This window comes from Vulpes vulpes, chromosome 13, assembly GCF_048418805.1.
Source record: "Vulpes vulpes isolate BD-2025 chromosome 13, VulVul3, whole genome shotgun sequence".
NCBI lineage: Eukaryota > Metazoa > Chordata > Mammalia > Carnivora > Canidae > Vulpes > Vulpes vulpes.
In genome coordinates, this window is record NC_132792.1 from 159,330,674 (window position 1) to 159,349,833 (window position 19,160).

At 39.2% G+C, this 19,160-nt stretch overlaps 1 protein-coding gene across 7 annotated transcripts in view; it reads left to right on the forward strand.

Annotated features, from left to right (window-relative positions):
- The window catches only part of PPP1R12B (protein phosphatase 1 regulatory subunit 12B), a 204,882-nt gene that overhangs the window by 36,592 nt on the left and 149,130 nt on the right, over positions 1–19,160 (forward strand). For all 7 annotated transcript variants that reach the window (XR_011996431.1, XM_026018025.2, XM_026018028.2 and 4 more), the window contains exons 2-3: positions 10,632–10,762; positions 16,997–17,115. Coding sequence is in view for 6 of the 7 variants with exons in the window: in XM_026018025.2 (XP_025873810.1) it covers positions 10,632–10,762; positions 16,997–17,115 (250 nt within the window). In the remaining variant the exon portion in view is untranslated. The remainder of the gene's footprint in view (positions 1–10,631; positions 10,763–16,996; positions 17,116–19,160) is intronic.

Below are 19,160 nucleotides of genomic sequence, written 5' to 3' on the forward strand. Positions count from 1 at the left end.
GTAGGCCAAACAATGCTTTTGATTTACCAACATTTTTCTATCCCAAAGATTTTAATTTTAGAGGAAAAATTGGAGGTGTCATCTTGAGTTGTACAGTCACCATTGTTATCACTAACGTGACTTTGAAGAGATCTCAGCAGTAGCGGAGACCTTCTGCCGTAACCTCAATTCCCCTGTTCTGTGGGCTCCTGTACAATAATGCTTTGCCAGGCCATGCTGCCGTATTCATGACACTGACCCAACCAGGGCTTTGCTGTGGGGCTGGGAACAGCTGTGAGATTGGGCTGGTTGGCATCGATTTCCCTGGGCTCACTTTAGGATTATTTAATAGGGAAAGGGCAGCGAGCAGTACACGCTATCTTGCTGCTCAGATGTGGTTCCTGGATATAAGTCACTTAGGCTTTAGCAGAAATTAGCACTAGATGGGAATCAGCAACAGAAAAGACTTCTAAGACTTCCTTATATTCCCTGTAATGCTGCGTGCTGTTGCAGTCTACCCCGGGTCCTGAGCGCTTTACTATCGCTTTGTTACCCTTCTTCACCGTGGCATTCTCATCAGCTGTGCTGTCCCTCCTACCTCAGGGGTGTTTCTCAAAGCCTTCCCCTCTTCCATGGCTCTGCTGCCAGTACCTTCTTTCAAAACCTCATCCTTTCGAGCCTTGATTATAATTTTCTCAGTTATGTTTCTGTTGTGAATTTTTCCTGCCAGAAGTTCAGTCTTTACATTCCCACTACAGTTACCATTCTTAAGATACAGTTGTGATGATATTACTCCCTGTTTAAAAAAAAAAAACTCATTATTGGGGCACCTGCGGGGTTCAGTGGTTGGGCATCTGCCTTTGGCTCAGGGTGTGATCCGAGGGTCCCGGGATCGAGTACCACATCAGGCTCCCTGCGAGGAGCCTGCTTCTCCCTCTGCCTGTGTCTCTGCCTCTCTCATGAATGAATAAATAAAATTTTTATTTTATTTATTGATTGCGCATCAGGTTTATTGCAATAAATAAAATTTTTAAAAAGAAAAAAACTCAGTACTTCCCTGTTGCCTTCAGGATAAAGGTTCAACTCTATCATGAGATACAGGGACTTTCTTTGCTGCCAACTTATCCTACCAGCTTTTCTTCCTTCTATTTCCCATTAACCTGTCGAGTAAAATTCAAATTCTTCAGTATGGCAAATGAAGCCCTGTTCAAATTTTCATGTTTACCCCCATCCGCATCTAAGTACAAACATCCCAACTTCTCACCATTCCAAAAGACTTTTTTTCCTTTTCCCTGGACCTTTGAATTACTGTTCCCTTTGCTTCTGATGCTTTTCATCCCTGCTTTTTTACTTTATTTCATTTTATGTTATGTTATTTTGTTTTATTTTATTTTCATCCCTGCTTTTTAAATTGGCTAATTCCTCCTTTGTAACTCAGGTGAATAATAATATCAGTATTATTATTGTGAAGTGTTCCCCGTAATCCCCAAAGTTAGTGACTTCTTACTTAAGTATCTTATGATACTTAAGACATATCACTCATTTTGTATCAGAGTATGATTTCTGTTGCATGTATCATTTACATACATCTTTCTACCACTAAAGGGTAAAGTCTCATTCATTTCCAATTCCGGCATCTCCCCTAAGGACTATGTCTGGCAGAGTGTAGGCCTCAGTAAGTTTGTTACATGACTAAATGGAAAGTCACTTTACAGTCAAGGAACATATTACTAAGATAAATTCTTAACCTGTTCTTTGGTAATATGAGTCAGTGTCAGATCCGGAACTTACATCTGAGTTCTCAGGTTTTCCGCCTGTACTAACAATAGACGAGAGATGGACCCCTCTGTAGCCAGTGACTCTATTATGGCCAAACCCAGTATGCAGCCCCTGAACTTCTTTGCCAGCTGTAGGAGTCATTCTTCCACTCCTGGCTCAGTCTTCCCTTTCCTCTAATCCTTTTAATTTACTTCCTTCCCATGTTAGTAGAACCTGACTCTGGTCTGTTGGCATCTACGAGAACTTATGTAGTTCATGCTATATTTACGTTTATTTTAAGTATATACTTTTTGCCCTTTCTCGCTCACTCTTAGAGATGAAGGTGGTGGTGATGGAAGCAGTAGCAATAATATTAATACTAAGAGCAGCTAACATGTGGCATTTAACTGTATGCTGGACACCAAGTATTTTTATGTACATTAGCTCATTTGTAACCACATGAAGTAGATACCATAATTGGTATGATAATTTTATAGATGAGGAAACTGGAGCCTACAGAGGTAACTTGTTTTAAGAACACAAAATTTAGTAGACCTGGTATTTGAGCCCAGGAAGTCTTACTCCATAGTCTGTACTCTTAACCAGTACAGTGTTCTGAGTGGGGTTGCTTTCTCTAGTACTTTCTACCACAGAGGACCGTACATGTGGGGAAAAATGCCAAAAAGTGATATGAACTATCCTGTGACTAGCTTTGCCCGTATAAAACTCTTGATGAAAATGTGCTGGGAAGAGTCACCTCTTCTTTTAATATCTCATTTCAGGGGTAAAATTTGCTGTGCTGATTTATACTTTCTGAGAATTCTATCTTCCAGCAATTTCTTTGTGGCTTTTACTCCTTACCCTACTCAGATCCCAGAATTGCCTTCCTTCTTTTCGCAAGGCTTGCTTGACAGCTGTGGATCATTGCCCATGCCATAGCTTTCAGGCCGTACTCTTGTGGCTTATGAAACACTTGTTTATGGGCACGGAGTGATCTGGAGTTAAATAGAAAAATCCCTCTCCCTGGGACAGCAATTTACTCTACCTGCCAAGTTGGCAGCAGAGTAGACCTTTGGGGGGCTGTGGTTAAGACAGGTAGCCAAGATATGAGGGAGGTTTCTAATCCAGACTCATGCTTATAAACAGAGTGGTGACCAGCATGCTTTAATGGAATCTTTATGCTTTGCATTCAGGCCAGTCAGGAGTGACCAACACAGATCAATTGGCCACATTCCCCATATGAAATTATTGGAGAGTTAGACTAGTATCAGTTTACCCGATATATGCTGAAGCAAAGTTATTTTTAGGAAGATAGTATCAGGTATTAAAAATGTTCCATGAGCCAAGTGGTATCTGGAGACTGGCCCATGAACTCTATTTTGGATACCTCCAAGCTGGTCGGTAGAAAACATTTAGGTGGTTCTGCAACTGAATATGTGACCTTAAATAAGTCACTTAACTTTCCTGGGACTAGTTTCTCCATCTATAACATGAAAAGGCCTAGTGTTTTATTGCTCTAGCTACCATGTTCTTCCCTTCTTTTACATCTTTGTTGTAATAGGCTTTTCCCAAGAACCTCTTTTGATCAAATCTGTTCAGACAGATCATCCCCTTACTTGGTGTGCCTCAGGTCTTATATGCAGAGTTTGTAAGAAAATAACTTCAATAAGGGCTTTCTTATTTATGTACAAGTGTCCGAGTGACTCAGCTATGTATACACTCTTTTGATCTGAGAGAAACTCATGCTTGGGATTTTTACCATAATTATGAGGCCTCATTTATTGTTTCTCAACAGTAAATTGATATTTATTTAAAATCTCAAAATCAGGATTACCAGTGAGTAATGAGAGATTTGCACACACTGGAACTATAGAAGTTCTGTTTGAAGAATAACCATGGGCTATAAAAAGGATGGGCCCTTTCTTCTTTCTTCTCAACTTTCTAAAAATGTGCCTTGATCTAACAAGAGATAAATCGAATGAGTATAGCCTTATATGGTACAAAAGTTGCCGAAGTAATACTTGTAAGACAACTTAATGGACTTTTCTTCATTTAAGTGGATAAATGCATGGGGAATGGAGAAGGTTGAAGGAAACATTAGTTGAATAAGAGCTTGGGGCATTTAGAAGAGGCCTTAGTAGAACCAGAATGAACATGTTTTTGATATCTAAATATTGTCAACTGTTAGGCAGTATGATACTTGGCCTTAACTGAAGGAAGTTGTTTTCTGGTCCCAAATTGTAAATGTTTACAGTCTTGCAGGTGATATGCCAGTTTACTGAGGACAAAGTCTTAGTGTGACACTCCATGGAAAATTCTTTACTTCTACTGTTTCTCTTGGCTATCGCTCTCAAAAGGCTACAACAGATCAGTGTCCAGAGCCTGTCTGACCACTGAGTACATAATCAGATATAGTTCTCACCATCTGGGAGCCAAACTGTCTTTGCCAGTGGGGTTGTGAGTCTTTCACACAGGGCTGACAGTTGCTGGAGTCACCTGTCATGTTGGAGCAGAATGCTATTATGATTCTCACTTGAGTAGTAGTTCTACTATATCATGATTGGAATAGAGACGGGTACTTGGAAGGAGTGACTCAGGCACTGGATCAGTCAATCTTAACTACTAATATGTTAAAGCCTTCTCGTAGTGATGATCTGCTGATGGTTGAGATTTCCAAATTTACTGACTCCTTTATCACCTTTAATTTGCTGGTATAAATTCTAGTTCTGTGCTAAGGCTACCTCGTTGGAGCAGGGGGACTTTGAGCTTTGAAATGTTGGGTTTCACAGCAAATTCCTCAGTCAGCACTGCCACCCAGTTTCAGTTGTAGTCCTCACCCAGAGTACTTCCATCAAAATATCTAGTGTAAGAACCATGGGCAGGTCTTTCAAGGCATTTGCTATTTAAGGCTAACAATTGGGGGTAAAAACCTTCTAAAACTTTCTGTTAAATATAGTTGTCTTTTAAAAAGTAGTATAATTAATATTTTGACCATGTTTCATTCAGCAAAGAAGGGATGAATCACTGTGATTTTCATTAATACCAAGAGATAAGGATGTAGCAGACCCTTCCGGTTCTGATATCCTGTTCTCTGCCAGTTGTGTTTTCTATGGCTTCAGTAACAAATTACCACAAACATGGTGGCTTAAAACAATAGAGATTTATTACTGCGTAAGCTAAAATGTATTATCTGGAGGCTAGACGCCTGAAACCGTCTATTGATCGGTTGATCTATCAACCAGTTGATCTATCAACTGGTGTTGATAAAGTCACACTCCTTCTGTAGGCTATAGGGGAATATTTGTTCTTTGCCTCTTCCAGCTTCAGGTGACTGTCAACATTCCTTGACTTGTGGCTTTATCACCTCAATCTCTGCCTCTTTGGTCACATTGCCTCCTCCACTTTGGTCTGGTTCAAATCTCCCCTTGCCTATCACTCTTTCTCTCTCTCTTTTTAAAGATTGATTGATTGATTGATTGATTGATTGATTTATGAATGAGAGAGAATGAGCTGGGGAAGGGGCAGAGGGAAAGAGAGAGAATCCTTAAGCAGACCCCATGCTGAATATGGAGCCCAACATGGGGCTTGATCCCATGACCCTGAGATTGAGACCTGAGCTGAAACCAAGAGTCAGACTCCTAACAGACTATGCCGCTCAGGTGCCCCTTACCTATCTCTTTTAAGGACACCTGTCATTGGAGTTAGGGCCTACTTTGATAATTCAGAATGATCTTGTCACCTCAACATCCTTAATTATATCTGCAGAGACCCTTCTTGTAGGTAAGGAACATTCACAGGTTTCAGTGACTAGGACACGGACATATCTTTTGGAGGGGCCACCATTCAACACACTACACTGTTGAAATGGAGATGCTTGGCCAATACAAAATGGACGGGAGGCAGCAATATACAACATCCTTGACCTGGCCCTAGTCCATACATGGATGTGCTGTATGATTTTGTTGGAATCACCTTGGGGAGCCTAGAGCAACGTCTTTGGGTGATTCTAGATATCTGAGAATCAACTGAATGTACAGAAAATGTGACTTTCTATGCATTTAGGCATTTATTCTTCCATTTAACAAATATCTATTGAGGGCCTATTATGTACCAAGTGCTGTTTTGGTGTTTGGGATAGATCAGTGAACAAGTAGCCTTTGTGGAATTTATATTCTAGCTTTGCTAGGAATGACTTAAGATGTTCATATAGGTAATTCAGGAATGTGTAAGGTTTGTGTGAAAGAAATTATGCTCTTTGCTGTTATCTCCAAACATTCAGAGTTTTCAGCATAAAGTTGAAATTATATAATTTGGAGGGTTATATAAATTTTGAATTATATACCCTATATGTAAATTATTATTATTATTATTGAATTATATAAATTTTGGGAGGCTAAAGGACAAAATTGTGAAATGTATGGAATGGGGATATGTTACAAACATCATCACCTCCCAACACCTTTTTTAGCATGATTTGTTGAAATCAAGGCAAGTGTGAGCTGAAAAATCCAAACACATAGGTGGTATGCTGCATAAAGCGCAGCTTCTAAGTGCGTCATCTGCCCTGGCATCTGCGGCTGGGTTTTGTGGGGAAGAGAGTTGTTCTGGGGCAAAGGCAGGTAGTTTTAGCAGTATTCTGACACACGAGAGCAAGGTCAGCTCTTGGAGCCAGCGGCACTTGGTGGTGGTGACAGTTGCAGGCTATTTTGGGAATGGAGGAGGCTTTGTTTTGTAAGGCTTTCTCTGCACTCCCAGATTTAACCCTGGCACTGAGCAACCATCAGCCACTTTTGTCTTTGATATAGAGGGAGGAATATTAGGTACAGTAGAGAGATCATAGTGCTCTTTTATCATTTTATTGGTAAAATCAAGTCTTTTTCCTTGGAGATAGCTTATCATTGCCAGCAAAATGTAACATGCTGATTTTAGGAAGCTTTACATTATTATCTGGCAATTTTTCTAATATCTCTCTGGACTGATAATTAAATATTTCTTTTTGTTAAGAAGCTTAGGGGAACTTGTTATTTTAGTAATGTTCTGTGTGTCCTCAGGAATGAAAAATGAAGGAAATGAATGTAAGCCACAGCAAAAGGAATTGGGTTAAATGCAAAGGATATTCCCATTGATGTCATGAGTAACGTCAGAAACTTCTTTAGCATCCTTTGCCTATTCAAGGAAAGGAAAGACCCATCTAGCTGGAAGGTTCGTCATAGCTCAATGCAGAGACATCGTGTTGGAGTCCATGTCCCTGGACAAGGTTTTATAGATGGATGAATCTGCTCGTCTACCAGGCTTCATTCGTGAATGAGTCAGCAGCACAGCTGCAGATGGAGTGAGCAGAAGGGCATCTAAATTTAGTCATTATTCACTTGAGAAGGTTTTCAGTGACTATTTGTCTCTTCTTCGTGGCTTTAGTCATATTCCTTCTTCTGGAGACAGAAACAAAAAGAGAATGGTCACTCCAAGATATTCATGAGCACCAGTGTCCTACAGCTGTGTTGATTGTCTCCGAGGGTGATTCCCTTTCAGCTTAACCATGGTACATGCTATTTTATTCACGTAGCTCCTGAATTTAGGAACCTGCAGGATCCTGAACACTAAAGAGGGAATTTTTTGGAGTCAGACTTAATAAACAAGCTCTAAAATCTTGATAGTGCAAAGACATATTTTAACCAAACTGCCTTCCTCCTTTAAGATACTGGAGGTGGGGGAGGGCAGTGATGGGTGAAGAGTTAGTGCTCTTTCCTGAAGAAGTTGCTATTTGTTAAACTGGTGGCTTAAAAACAACAACGTCAGGGTTTAGCTCCTTTGATCCTCACAAAATCCTATGAGGTAGGTGGTATTCTCATGCTATAGGTGAGTACACTGATACTCCGGTTACATACTTCACTCCAGGTTAGATGTATTGGCAGAGCTGGTATGCAGCCGGGTCTGTTTGACATTAAAGCTGATGTTTTTAACAAGATGGTGCCCTTCGTTTTGCGGAGGGTATGGGGAATAACCCCGTAACTGTTGACCTACTTTATTTTCTCTGAGATGATTTGTTGGAGATTGATGATCTGCTAAAGTAAATGGCAGATTGGGCCAGCTTTTTGATGTCGTTGTCTTCTCAAACATCCTCACAATGTCTAGAAATACTAAAAATACTGTATCAAGAATTTGAGATACATAGACGAAAATATCACAAAACTCAAAAGGAAGAGAACTGAAGTGGTGATAGAGTGAAGGAGATTAAGAAGAGGAAGGGAGAGAAGTGAGTAAGAGAGACAGAAAGAGAAATTTTCTCCTGTTTGATACCTGCACTCACTGGGCTTATTTTAGATCCTCTGGGATTTGGCTGCTGTCATCTTCAAAGGACAAAAAATGATCTTGAAAACCTTGGCTTCCAAAAATCTGCCTGCTGATGGCGTGGCCATTGGAGCTAAGTTTTTAGACTGTTGAGCCAAAGAAATTTTGCAACCAAGGAGGAAGCAGTTTACCCAGCTGTCTGACGCAGGTTGAGATGGCACATTTGATCTTTGTGATACAGGAGTTTATTATAACATGGGCCAAGCATTTTCTTCTCCTTAGACTTCAGTACATTTTTGAAAAGTATTCCCTTCCATCTTTTCACTTAAAAGTCTTTATTAACAGTTTTTAAGCAAGGTACTCTGCACTGAATTGGCAAACCTTATCCTATGGGGACTGCAGACTGGCAGACACGCAATATGTGTGAAATATAGTGATAATAATAGTTATGAAATATTTTTTAAAGATTTTATTTATTTATTCATGAGAGACACACAGAGAGAGGCAGGACATAGACAGAGGGAGAAACAGGCTCCCTGCAGGGAGCCCAATACAGGACTCATCCCAGGACCCCGGGGTCACGCCCTGAGCCAAAGGCAGATGCTTAACCCCTAAGCCACTTGGGTGCCCCTAATTATGAAATATTTTACATGGTATAGAAGTAAAGAGTAAATAAGAAATGTTCGTAGAAGTTGATAAACCTAAGAGAACATGGTAGAAGAAATGTAATTTTTGGAGCTACTTGTTGAAAAAGAAGCCATTATGAATTTTGGCTATAAGAGTCATTTGGCTTCCAAAGGTCAGGTTAGAGGAATATTATATTGCATCAAATCAAATCTAGGCTGATATAGTAGCTAATCTCAGTAATTGTAAAAAGAGTATCAAATGGTTTGGGGAAAAATGAACAAAGACGCTTTTTGGTAACTAGGGTTCCCTAATTAAGTTTTCATCCAAATTGAATCAGTCGTTGTTCATCCATGCCCCTGCTTCTAGGCAGGATTGATATGAGGTTTATCTCTGGAGGAAGTTCCTGTAAGTCTCTAAGTAAGATATGTGCTACTTAAGTCATATCTATCTATCTATCTATCTATCTAATAAATAAACTGCAAGTGTGTGGTATGGAAGGATACAGTGAGGACTAGTACCCTTCAGTGCTACCACCTTGATTCAAACTAAGGCACCAGTAGTTGTACCCATAATACCTTTTGTATCCTTAGTGCAAATGTCAACACAGTGAAGAGGGCAAATAATGTTTTAAAATTATTATTTTTTTAAGGTTTTATTTATTCATGAGAGACATAGAGAGAGAGAGAGAGACAGAGAGAGACAGAGAGAGAGGCAGAGACACAGGCAGAGGGAGAAGCAGGCTCCATGCAGGGAGCACCATGCAGGACTCAATCCTGCAACCCAGGGGTCACGCCCTGAGCCAGAGGCAGATGCTCAACCACTGACCCACCCAGGCATCTCTAATGTTTTGATATTATTATAGAAAATCATTTTGATCTGATAATAGCTTTTGAGCTAAAGTTTTAACTCCCACCACACCCCCACACTGCCCAAGGAGGGGACTTAAAGACAAGGGTTTTTTTGTTTTTGTTTTTTTGTTGTTTTTTTAAAGGAGTTTCATTTGTTTCAGAACCATCAAAACCTTGATAATGACGACCTTTATCAATGTGGGCATTTTGCCTCCTTTTTATAGATAAGACCATGTTTTGGTCTGCAAATCTCATTGCTATATGTGACTTTGTTTTAGGCTTATATGGTAGCCTTAAAGTTTCTATCCAAAGAGCTCGTCTGCTTTCTCCTAATTGTTGGTCTGAGATGGGCAGCTAAGGATTCCTAACCATCCATAACTATAAATATACTTTGCCATATTGTTTGGAGTCATTAAAAAAATACGTGAGAAGAAAGTACATTTCTTCAGTTTGAAGTGATCATCTCATCCTTTCTCACCAAAGTAAGGATTGTTTGGCAATCCCAGAATCTTAATCTATAGCTTCCCACTAAGAAAATTGCATTTCATTTTGTGTGACTGTTTTCTTTTGAACTTCATAAGCAGATTAGTGGTTTCTAGTATGTCCTCTTTGATAGTATGATGATGAAACAGCTCACCCATTTATAGTGCTTTAGAAATCAAGCTTTTCACAATTAATCCTAGTAGTGCTATAAATAAAATTAAGTATTATTATACTTATTTCGCAGCTGAAATTTTTTAAGAAGACATTTATTTATTTATTAGCATGTGTGTGGGGCTGAGTGAGTGGCGGGGGGTGGGGGGAGAATCTCCAGTTGAGCACAGAGCCTGACATGAGGTTCAATTCCATGACCCTGAAATCATGACATGAGCCAAAACCAAGAGCTGGACGCTCAACTGAGTCACCCAGGTGCCCCTGCAGCTGAGATATTGAGGTATGCAGACATTTCAGGGGTTTGTATAAAATCACAAAGCTCAGAAGTCATGCTCTGGAGACTTTTACCAGTATGCAAGAAATAGAAATTGATATATCACTACAACTGCTGTATTGTCAGTGCCCAGAGTAGTGTCTGGCACATAGTAGAACTCAGTTAAGTACTTGTTGAGTGAATGAATGGACTTTTCTTTTCAGGCCTGTATTGATGAAAATTTGGACATGGTGAAGTTTCTGGTGGAGAACAGAGCCAATGTAAACCAACAAGACAACGAGGGCTGGACACCCCTTCATGCAGCAGCTTCCTGTGGCTATCTCAACATAGCAGAGTGAGTCTCTGTATGGGTTTGGATTATTTGTAGGAGTAGCCTTCATTTCTCTTTTTCTCTTAAAAATTTGAATTCATAAATAGTTATAATTTCTATTATAAATTATAAAAACAGGAGGTTGAATTATTTGTAAGGAATAATTGATACTGTGTTTTCATATACCTGCTAAATCCACAATATATTTGTTTTGTTTTGTTTTTTTTAATTACATTTTAGAGAGAATGAAAGACAGTGCAAGTCAGGTGAGGGATAGAGGGAGAGAATCTTCAAGCAGACTTCCTGCTGAGCATGGAGCCCAACATGGGGCTCGATCTCATGACCTATGAGATCATGACCTGAGTTGAAACCAAGAGTTGGCCACTTAACCAAGTGAGCCCCCAGGTACCCCAAATCCACAGTTTTTTAGTTGAAATTTTTTGTTCTGTCTTCAGGTAATTCATATTTGTTGAGATCTTTAGAGGTGGCTTCTGTTACACTCTCTGGGTCACTTTCTGAGCAGCTATAACAATATGTGGGCAGGCCTAGAGATTTTTTTCTGGGCTTCTTTGTAAACTTGTTTTATTATTTAAGAAAAAAAAAATCAGTGCTCATGAAAGTGGAGAATGTCAGGCATACTGATTACAATACCTATATAATTAATAGCAGAAGAATGAGCCTAAACATGGAACAAAGGAAGAGTAGGGATTGGCATGTGTTCTCTACATTAGTTGAATGCGTATTTTTATTAAGACACATAAGTAGCACCTGACCTCTGTGACAACTAGTTGCCCCTGCCTTGAGCAGAAGAATCCAGGCCACCTAATGTCTGGGTTATAAGAGGTACTAAATAAAGAATGAAGGAATGAGGGTTATTTTTATTTTTATATTACTTATTTATTATTATTATTTTATTTTAATTTTTAAAAAAGATTTTATTTATTTATTCATGAGAGACACAGAGGCAGAGAAACAGGCAGAGGGAGAAGCAGGCTCCTCATGGGGAACCTGATGTGGGACTTGATCCTAGGACCCTGGGATCACGCCCTGAGCCGAAGGCAGATGCTCAAGCACTGAGCCACCCAGGCGTCCCTTATTTATTTTTTTTAAATTAGTTAATTAATTAATTTAAAGAGTTCAGTTATTTTTGAGAGCACACATGCAAGCAGGAGAAGGGACAGAGGCAGAGGGAGAGAGAAAATCTCAAGCAGACTCCATGCTGAGCTTTTTAAGTAATCTTTACATCCAATGTAGGGTTCAAACTCACAACCCAGGGATCAAGAGTCACATGCTTCACCGACTGAGCTAGCCAGGCACCCCTGAAGGTTGGTTTGGGTTTTTTTAAGATTTATTTATTTGAGAGAGAGAGAGAGTATGTGTGTGTGTGCACGCACCTGTGTGTGAGTTGGAGGAGGGACAGAGGGGAGAGAATCTCAAGCCGACTCCCCAGTGAGTTGCAGAGCCTGTTGGGGCAGAGGAGGCTCTATCTCAGGAACCTGAGATTGTGACCCTGAGATCATGACCTAAGTCAGACACTTAACCAGCTGAGCCACCCAGATACCCCTGAAGGTTATTTTTAAATTAGAAAGAGACTTTAGCAGTTGAAACATCTTTAAAATGAGGCAATTGAATGTATTCTAGATGAGAGTAGATTTAGGTTGATAAGGAAAATTCACTAAATAAAAACATGATATTCTGTGATCCTTTGAAAATCAGATGCTTGTTTTAAGGCCCCTTTCCATATAATTAGAGCTCTATTACATTTTCTTTCTTTTTTTTTTTTTTTTCTATTACATTTTCTTATCCAGCAAACAGCAGGGAGGATTATGTTGGCAGCTTTGTGGAGGCCTGGGAATGGCTTCCCGCACAATCTGATTTGCCCAGGTTTCCTGGGGGAGAGCCTCTGTCTCTGTTTTGCTTTTGAGCCAGAGATGTTCAGTGGGAGAAGTTAAACAAAGGAGAGTCAGAGCCAGAGAAACACTAGGCAGCAGTGCTGGTGTCTGACTGGGCTGCTTGTTCTAAAAAGTGGACAACGGCATTGGCGAACAATGCAGTTTTCTTTAGTCTCGGTTCTTCACCCTGTTCTAATTTAGTAAAAGTCAGTCACCTCTTCATCCCTTCGGCTGCCCTCTTTTCAGAGTCTCATAGGAAAGGCTCTGATTATCAGCCTTACCCACTAATGCCGACATCCTGATGTCTAAGAGTTGTGGTGATTTCCTCGTATTTTGATTTTTACTTTAAAAATGTATCTAAGAGACAGTTATAGAACATGTTAACACCTCATTTTTTATATTTCATTATTTGTTCAGGTGGCTTGTTTGTGATTTTTGAGTTACCCAGATCTCGTTACATTCAAGAATTTCACTTTTTTCCGTTAGAAGGTAACAAGCAGAACTCATGCTTAGAATTAGGATCACTTGTGTTGGCATTGTCCATGGAGTCTCTTTTTTTTCTCCTTTTGTGAAGCTGAGTACAGAGAATGATTGTGTTTTTTTAGTGATTCCTTTAATTCATCTTTGTGGTGAACACAATTCCTTTGAAAATAAGTTCAAAATTTAATAATCTCCTGTGCAAATAAATATTACCTTGAGTGAAAGGAATCGGTGAGAGTTACTATATCCTCATAAATTATTACTCAGACATCAGAAAGTCTGACCAGGAGAGAGACGACCTACACTAGAATCTATTGCATAGGTGGGTTAGTGATAGGGATGGCCTTCTTTACTTTATCTTTCATTATGTATATCATTTTTTAGACAGGTTTTGATGTTGTCATTATTTACTTGCAAAATATAGCATTGTTTTCTGTACAATGGAAAAGAACTCCACTGTTTATGTTACTCATTTTGGTTGCTTTACCTTAGGGGCTGTGAACAATGTTTTAGATAGGATTAGCCCTTGGTCATTTTGTCTTTTTTTTTTTTTTTTAATCTTAAAGATCTTAAATTTTATACTCTTATTCTCATTATCATAGGAATTCTAGATTTCACAGGAGTAGAAACAAACAAAATGCAAACTAACATTCTAGGAAGAATCTAAGGGGTGACTGGATGGCTCAATCGGTTAAGCATCTTCCTTTGGCTCAGGTCAGGATCCTGGCCAGAGTCAGCAGGGAGTCTGCTTATCCCTCTCCCCCTGCCCCTCCCCCCATCCTGCTCTCTCACTCTCACTCTGTCTCAAATTAATAAATAAAATCTTTTTTTAAAAAAGATTTTATTTACTTATTCATGAGAGACACACAGAGAGAGAGAGAGAGAGAGGGGCAGAGACACAGGCAGAGGGAGAAGCAGGCTCCATGCTGGGAGCCCGACTTGGGACTCTATCCTGGGTCTCCAGGATCACACCCTGGGCTGAAGGTGGTGCTAAACCACTGAGCCACCGGGGCTGCCCCAAATAAAATCTTTTTTAAAAAAGAATCTACTTGCATTCTATTTCATGTTCCATTACCTTTTTGTCTCATATTTGAACTCAGTATGAATTCAAGTTTTTTATATTTTTAAAGAGGTTTAGAGGCTATTATTTTTCTCCTTTTGAGTTTAGGCTTATTAGTTAGCTGGATATTTTTTTTTAATAAATTTTTATTTATTTATGATAGTCACACACAGAGAGAGAGAGAGAGAGAGGCAGAGACACAGGCAGAGGGAGAAGCAGGCTCCATGCACCGGGAGCCCGATGTGGGATTCGATCCCGGGTCTCCAGGATCGCGCCCTGGGCCAAAGGCAGGCGCCAAACCACTGCGCCACCCAGGGATCCCAGCTGGATGTTTTATATTTTTATTACCAATAAGTGTTTAACTTAGAAGCAGCAGATTGACCCAAGGGTATAGCATTTAGTTTGACTTTATAGTTTATTGGGATGCTAATTTATTCTGAGTTTTTAAGCACATTAAATTTTCTTTCTTCCTCCTTTAGATAATAAAAGTATCTTTTATCAGTGATGAGCTAGAAAGAGTAGAAAGGCTTTATTTTCTAAAGGGCATATTTATTGAGCTAATGGGTATTTCTGAGCCCCTGGGTAATTATAAAGATTCTCAGGGGTAAAGTAAGTATTACTTTATAGATTGATATTTGTTCTTGTTCAGGTAGAAGTGTGAAACTAAACAGGCTTCTACTTCTTTTTTTCCTAACAATGGTCTAGAAAACTAGCCTTTCTTAACAGTAATCTCTGATTTGTGGTAAGCCAGATTGCTTTCTAGAAAAGAGTCTTTTTGTTTGTAAGCATAAGAACATGTCAGAAAAGGGAAAAGCAGGGACCTGCATACCTAAGTGACATTGTCTTGCCCCAGTAAAGGATGCAATAGATGTCAGAGCAAAGTGGTTAAGATGTTTCCTTTATTTCAGGTGATATTTATGTAGCACTGAGAGAAAAGAGATGATGTCATAATGTCATAGCAACGATAATAGTAAGACGCAGTTTCTGCCCTCAAGTAGCTTTCAGCCTAATTGGGCAGTTGCATCAATAGTGTCTTAGCAGAGGGAGAGGGGTGGGAGGAGAGAGTGGAATGAGAGGAAGGAGACAGAAAATTCAGTTGGTGAGAACAAGCAAAGGCCACACACGTGAAGGCAAAAGCATTTTAAATGGACCTTGAGATATGGAGTTTCTAGAGGGAAAGTATAGGGGGGGAGGGTGTTTAAGTAGAGGAAATTACTTGAGCTGTGGAAGAGAGCTGAAGTGAGCGTGGGGTGTCTTTGGGAACATTAAGTGGTTCAGTTTGATGAGAGTATGGGATACAGTTCAATCCAAAAAGCTTTAATGGGGTGCTTACTGTGTGGATTATTTCCATTTTGATTTTTCAAGGTGGGAGGAGGTATAATTGAATGTTTCTTTGGCCTGAAGTTGAGGAACCAGGAGAGAAGCTATTGAATATGCAGAAATGAAGGAGTAACTGATGACAGAGAGGACTGGTACTTGATAGAGTTAAGAAAGCGGATACAGGGAATTAACCTTCGAATTGAAAATAATGTGTCTTCCTCTGAGACTGGGAGGGAAGGACAGAGACAACTGAAAATTAGTTGACTCGGGAATGTTTGCACTTTATATATGTGCAGTTGAGCTAGAAATTCATGTTTATTGAGGCTCTGTTATACCAGGTACTAGGCACAAAGAAAGCAAAAACATGATTTTAATATAGTCTTTGTTGATTCTTTCTCTTTTGCCAACTCTTTGTATACAGTGACCATAATCTTGATTATTTCTTGAAAATCTATGATATCTAAAACGTGGCACCTTAAACATAGTAGAGGACCAATAAATGTTTCACCTACTTGAAATCCGATTTGGTTAGTTTTTCATTCCCACTTTAAAATACTTCTGAGTATTCACTAGAGTTCCCAGCTTTACTGGCCCAAAAGCAACTTGATCTAACTGAACAGATGAACTAGACTTAAAAATGGGAGGCTGGGGCCACCACCTTGGTCATTTGTCACATCTATAATTTTAGGAAAACGACTCAACACGTATGAACCTCAATTTCTTGTGGAGTAGTACTGCCCATGTTGTCTACTTCATAAGATTGTCTGACACATTATATAATTTTATGTGAAAGCACTTCAGAAATCAAAAAGGGTCTATATAGGGTATTAAAAAGATCAGACCGTTCTTCTTCAGGATCGAGTGTTGTATTTCAATAGAAATATTTAGAACTATTTATTTAGAATTAGAATTTAACTATTTGTTTCTTTAGTAATTTAGTTTCCTCTTAGAGTGTAGAAGGTTTCATGTAGATGGCTGGTAGCAGGGAGAGTTTTGTGGAGGCATAATTTAGTCAGATTCATGCACATTTTATTTGATTATTTTTCTGTATTCATTCTCAGCACTATTTAATATACTCTAATGTGACATTGAGAAAGTTTTGTGAGAATTACTTGCATACAGATCTTCCAAGGGCTCTTATTGCCAACATTACAAGTATATAAGAAAGTCCTTTTGGGAATCTGTGTTTGGACCTCAGGGATGGTGGGTGAGTTTTTATGGCTCCATGTCTTCCTTCTGGTGTTTAGAAAGTCTCTTTCTATCCAGCGAGAGTGAAAGGGTAGAAGTTAGGAATATGAGTGTGAAAGAAATCCAGTTTGTTGGTATTGCTTGTCATGAAATAGAGAAGCTTCCAGTCCTAATTATTGGAGTTAGAATTTAATAATGGAACAATATCTGGGACCATAAAACCCCCAAACAGTGGCCTTGCTCTGCATTGAAGACCACATACACAAGCATAAATTGATATTTGACAGATAATGTAGATCCTGGATCTTGTCTACGCAGGTATTTCATTAACCATGGAGCCAGTGTGGGTATTGTGAATAGTGAAGGTGAAGTCCCTTCTGACCTTGCAGAAGAGCCCGCCATGAAGGATCTTCTTCTGGAGCAAGTGAAGAAGCAAGGTAACCTAAGTGATTTGAGGGGGCCTAGAGAGACTTAAACATGCCACTTAGAAAATAATCCATTTGCTGTATAGAGCTTTCCATTATCAAATGATAGGAGAGGATTAGATCTGTCTGCACAGCATTAGACATCAATCATCAACATCATGTATCCTCTTAATAACTCACACAAGAATAGGCTAAATGTCAAAAGGATGGCTGGTCATTCCTTGTATTTGCCATGTCTGAGGATGTATACCCATTGGATAGTTGGGAGGAACCTCAGTGTTTTTTGATAATACAAATTAGGTTGATGAGGAGCATGAAGGTTTCTCACTGTGCACATAGATAGTATTGGATTTTGCTACATATTATAAAGTCTAAGGAAAGGTTGGTATACAATGTAAATTTGAGTGTTTATCAAATTCTGTTTATGACTTTGCATCTTTTCTCTTGATGAGAGCTGAAAGTGGTGCTGGTGAAAGTATTATAACCTCTGAGATGATCCTTAACCATGAAAATCATTCTGACCATGAAAATCATTCTGTCGTTTGTTATTTAGAAGAATAAACTCTATAAATACTTATTTTAATTTTCAGAAGAATTCATATCAGAGAATAAGTCAGGATTTTCCTGAAGGTCTCTGTGTTCTTTTAATAAAAAAATACTGCAAATAGTTGGATGTCAGGGAGGACAGGTTTTAAGAAGTTTTTAAGAACCATCAAAAAACTTTGCGGACATGATTTGTAGTGATTTGTAGTCTTTTTGTTAACTTACCCACAGTCTGCACTTCATTTCAAGAGATTTAGCCCATGTGCCCTTTCCTGATATGATCCTTTAGAATAGGCTGGCCAATCCTGGTCATATCCATTTGTTCACATATTCCTGGAAGCTGCATTGGCACTACTACAACAGTGTTGAACAGACTGAATGGCCCACAAAGTGGAAAATATTTAATATCTGCATTTTTGTGGAAAGTATGCCAATGCCTACCTTATGATAATGATGCTCTAGGGCAGTAAATATTTGTTTTTATTGCCTTCCCATGTATAATTTTTGTGCCCTTTGAATTAAAGAATTTTACACAAATTTACCATTCAGTCTCACTCAGCCTTATGCTAAGATTGGCATTACAATTTACAAAAACTTTTTTTTTAACAGATGGGTTTTAAAAATAGCTTTGATTTAAGGGACTCCTGGATGGCTCAGCAGTTGAGCCTCTGCTTTTGGCTCAGGTCGTGATCCTGGGGTCCTGGGATTGAGTCCTGCATCAGGCTCCCTGCAGGGAGCCTAGCCTGCTTCTCCCTCTGCCTGTGTTTCTGCTGCCTCTCTCTGTGTGTCTCTTACAAATAAATAAAATCTTTAAAAAAAATTTTTCTTTGATTTAAGAAACCAACTTAAAAAAATGATCTATTTATTTGAGAGAGAGAAGGCGGAGGGCAGAGGAAGAGAATCTCAAGCAGACTCCCTGCTGAGTACAGAGCCCCATGAGGGGCTTGATCCCACGACCCGTGAAATCATAACCTGAGCCTAAATCATGATGAGCCAGACACTCAACTGACTGAGCCATCCAGGCACCCCAAGAAACCAACTTTTCTATTTTGATTTCTAACTTGATTTAAGGAATATTCCTGTTGAAAGAGGTACTCAAATGTATGGTCAGTTTTGCAGCACTGTTTACTCTGTGTGGAATTCTGGTATGTTCTAAATCAGATACCTCTTTCAGTTCATCAAGAGGATATAACAGTCACAAATACATATGCACCCAACCTTTGAATACCTGAACATATTAAACAAATACAGATCTGAAGGGAAAAATAGACAGTAATACAATAATAGAAGGGGACTTCAGTACCCCACTGTCAACAATGGATAGGTCATCCAAACAGAAAACACTGGACTTGAACTATACTTTAGACCCTATGGACCTAGTAGGCATATGTAGAACATTCCATCAATAACTCACAAATATGTGGAGATTATACAACATGCTACTAAACAACCAGTGGGTCAAAGGAGAAATCAAAAGAAGCATTTTAAAATATCTCGAAACACGTGAAAGTGGA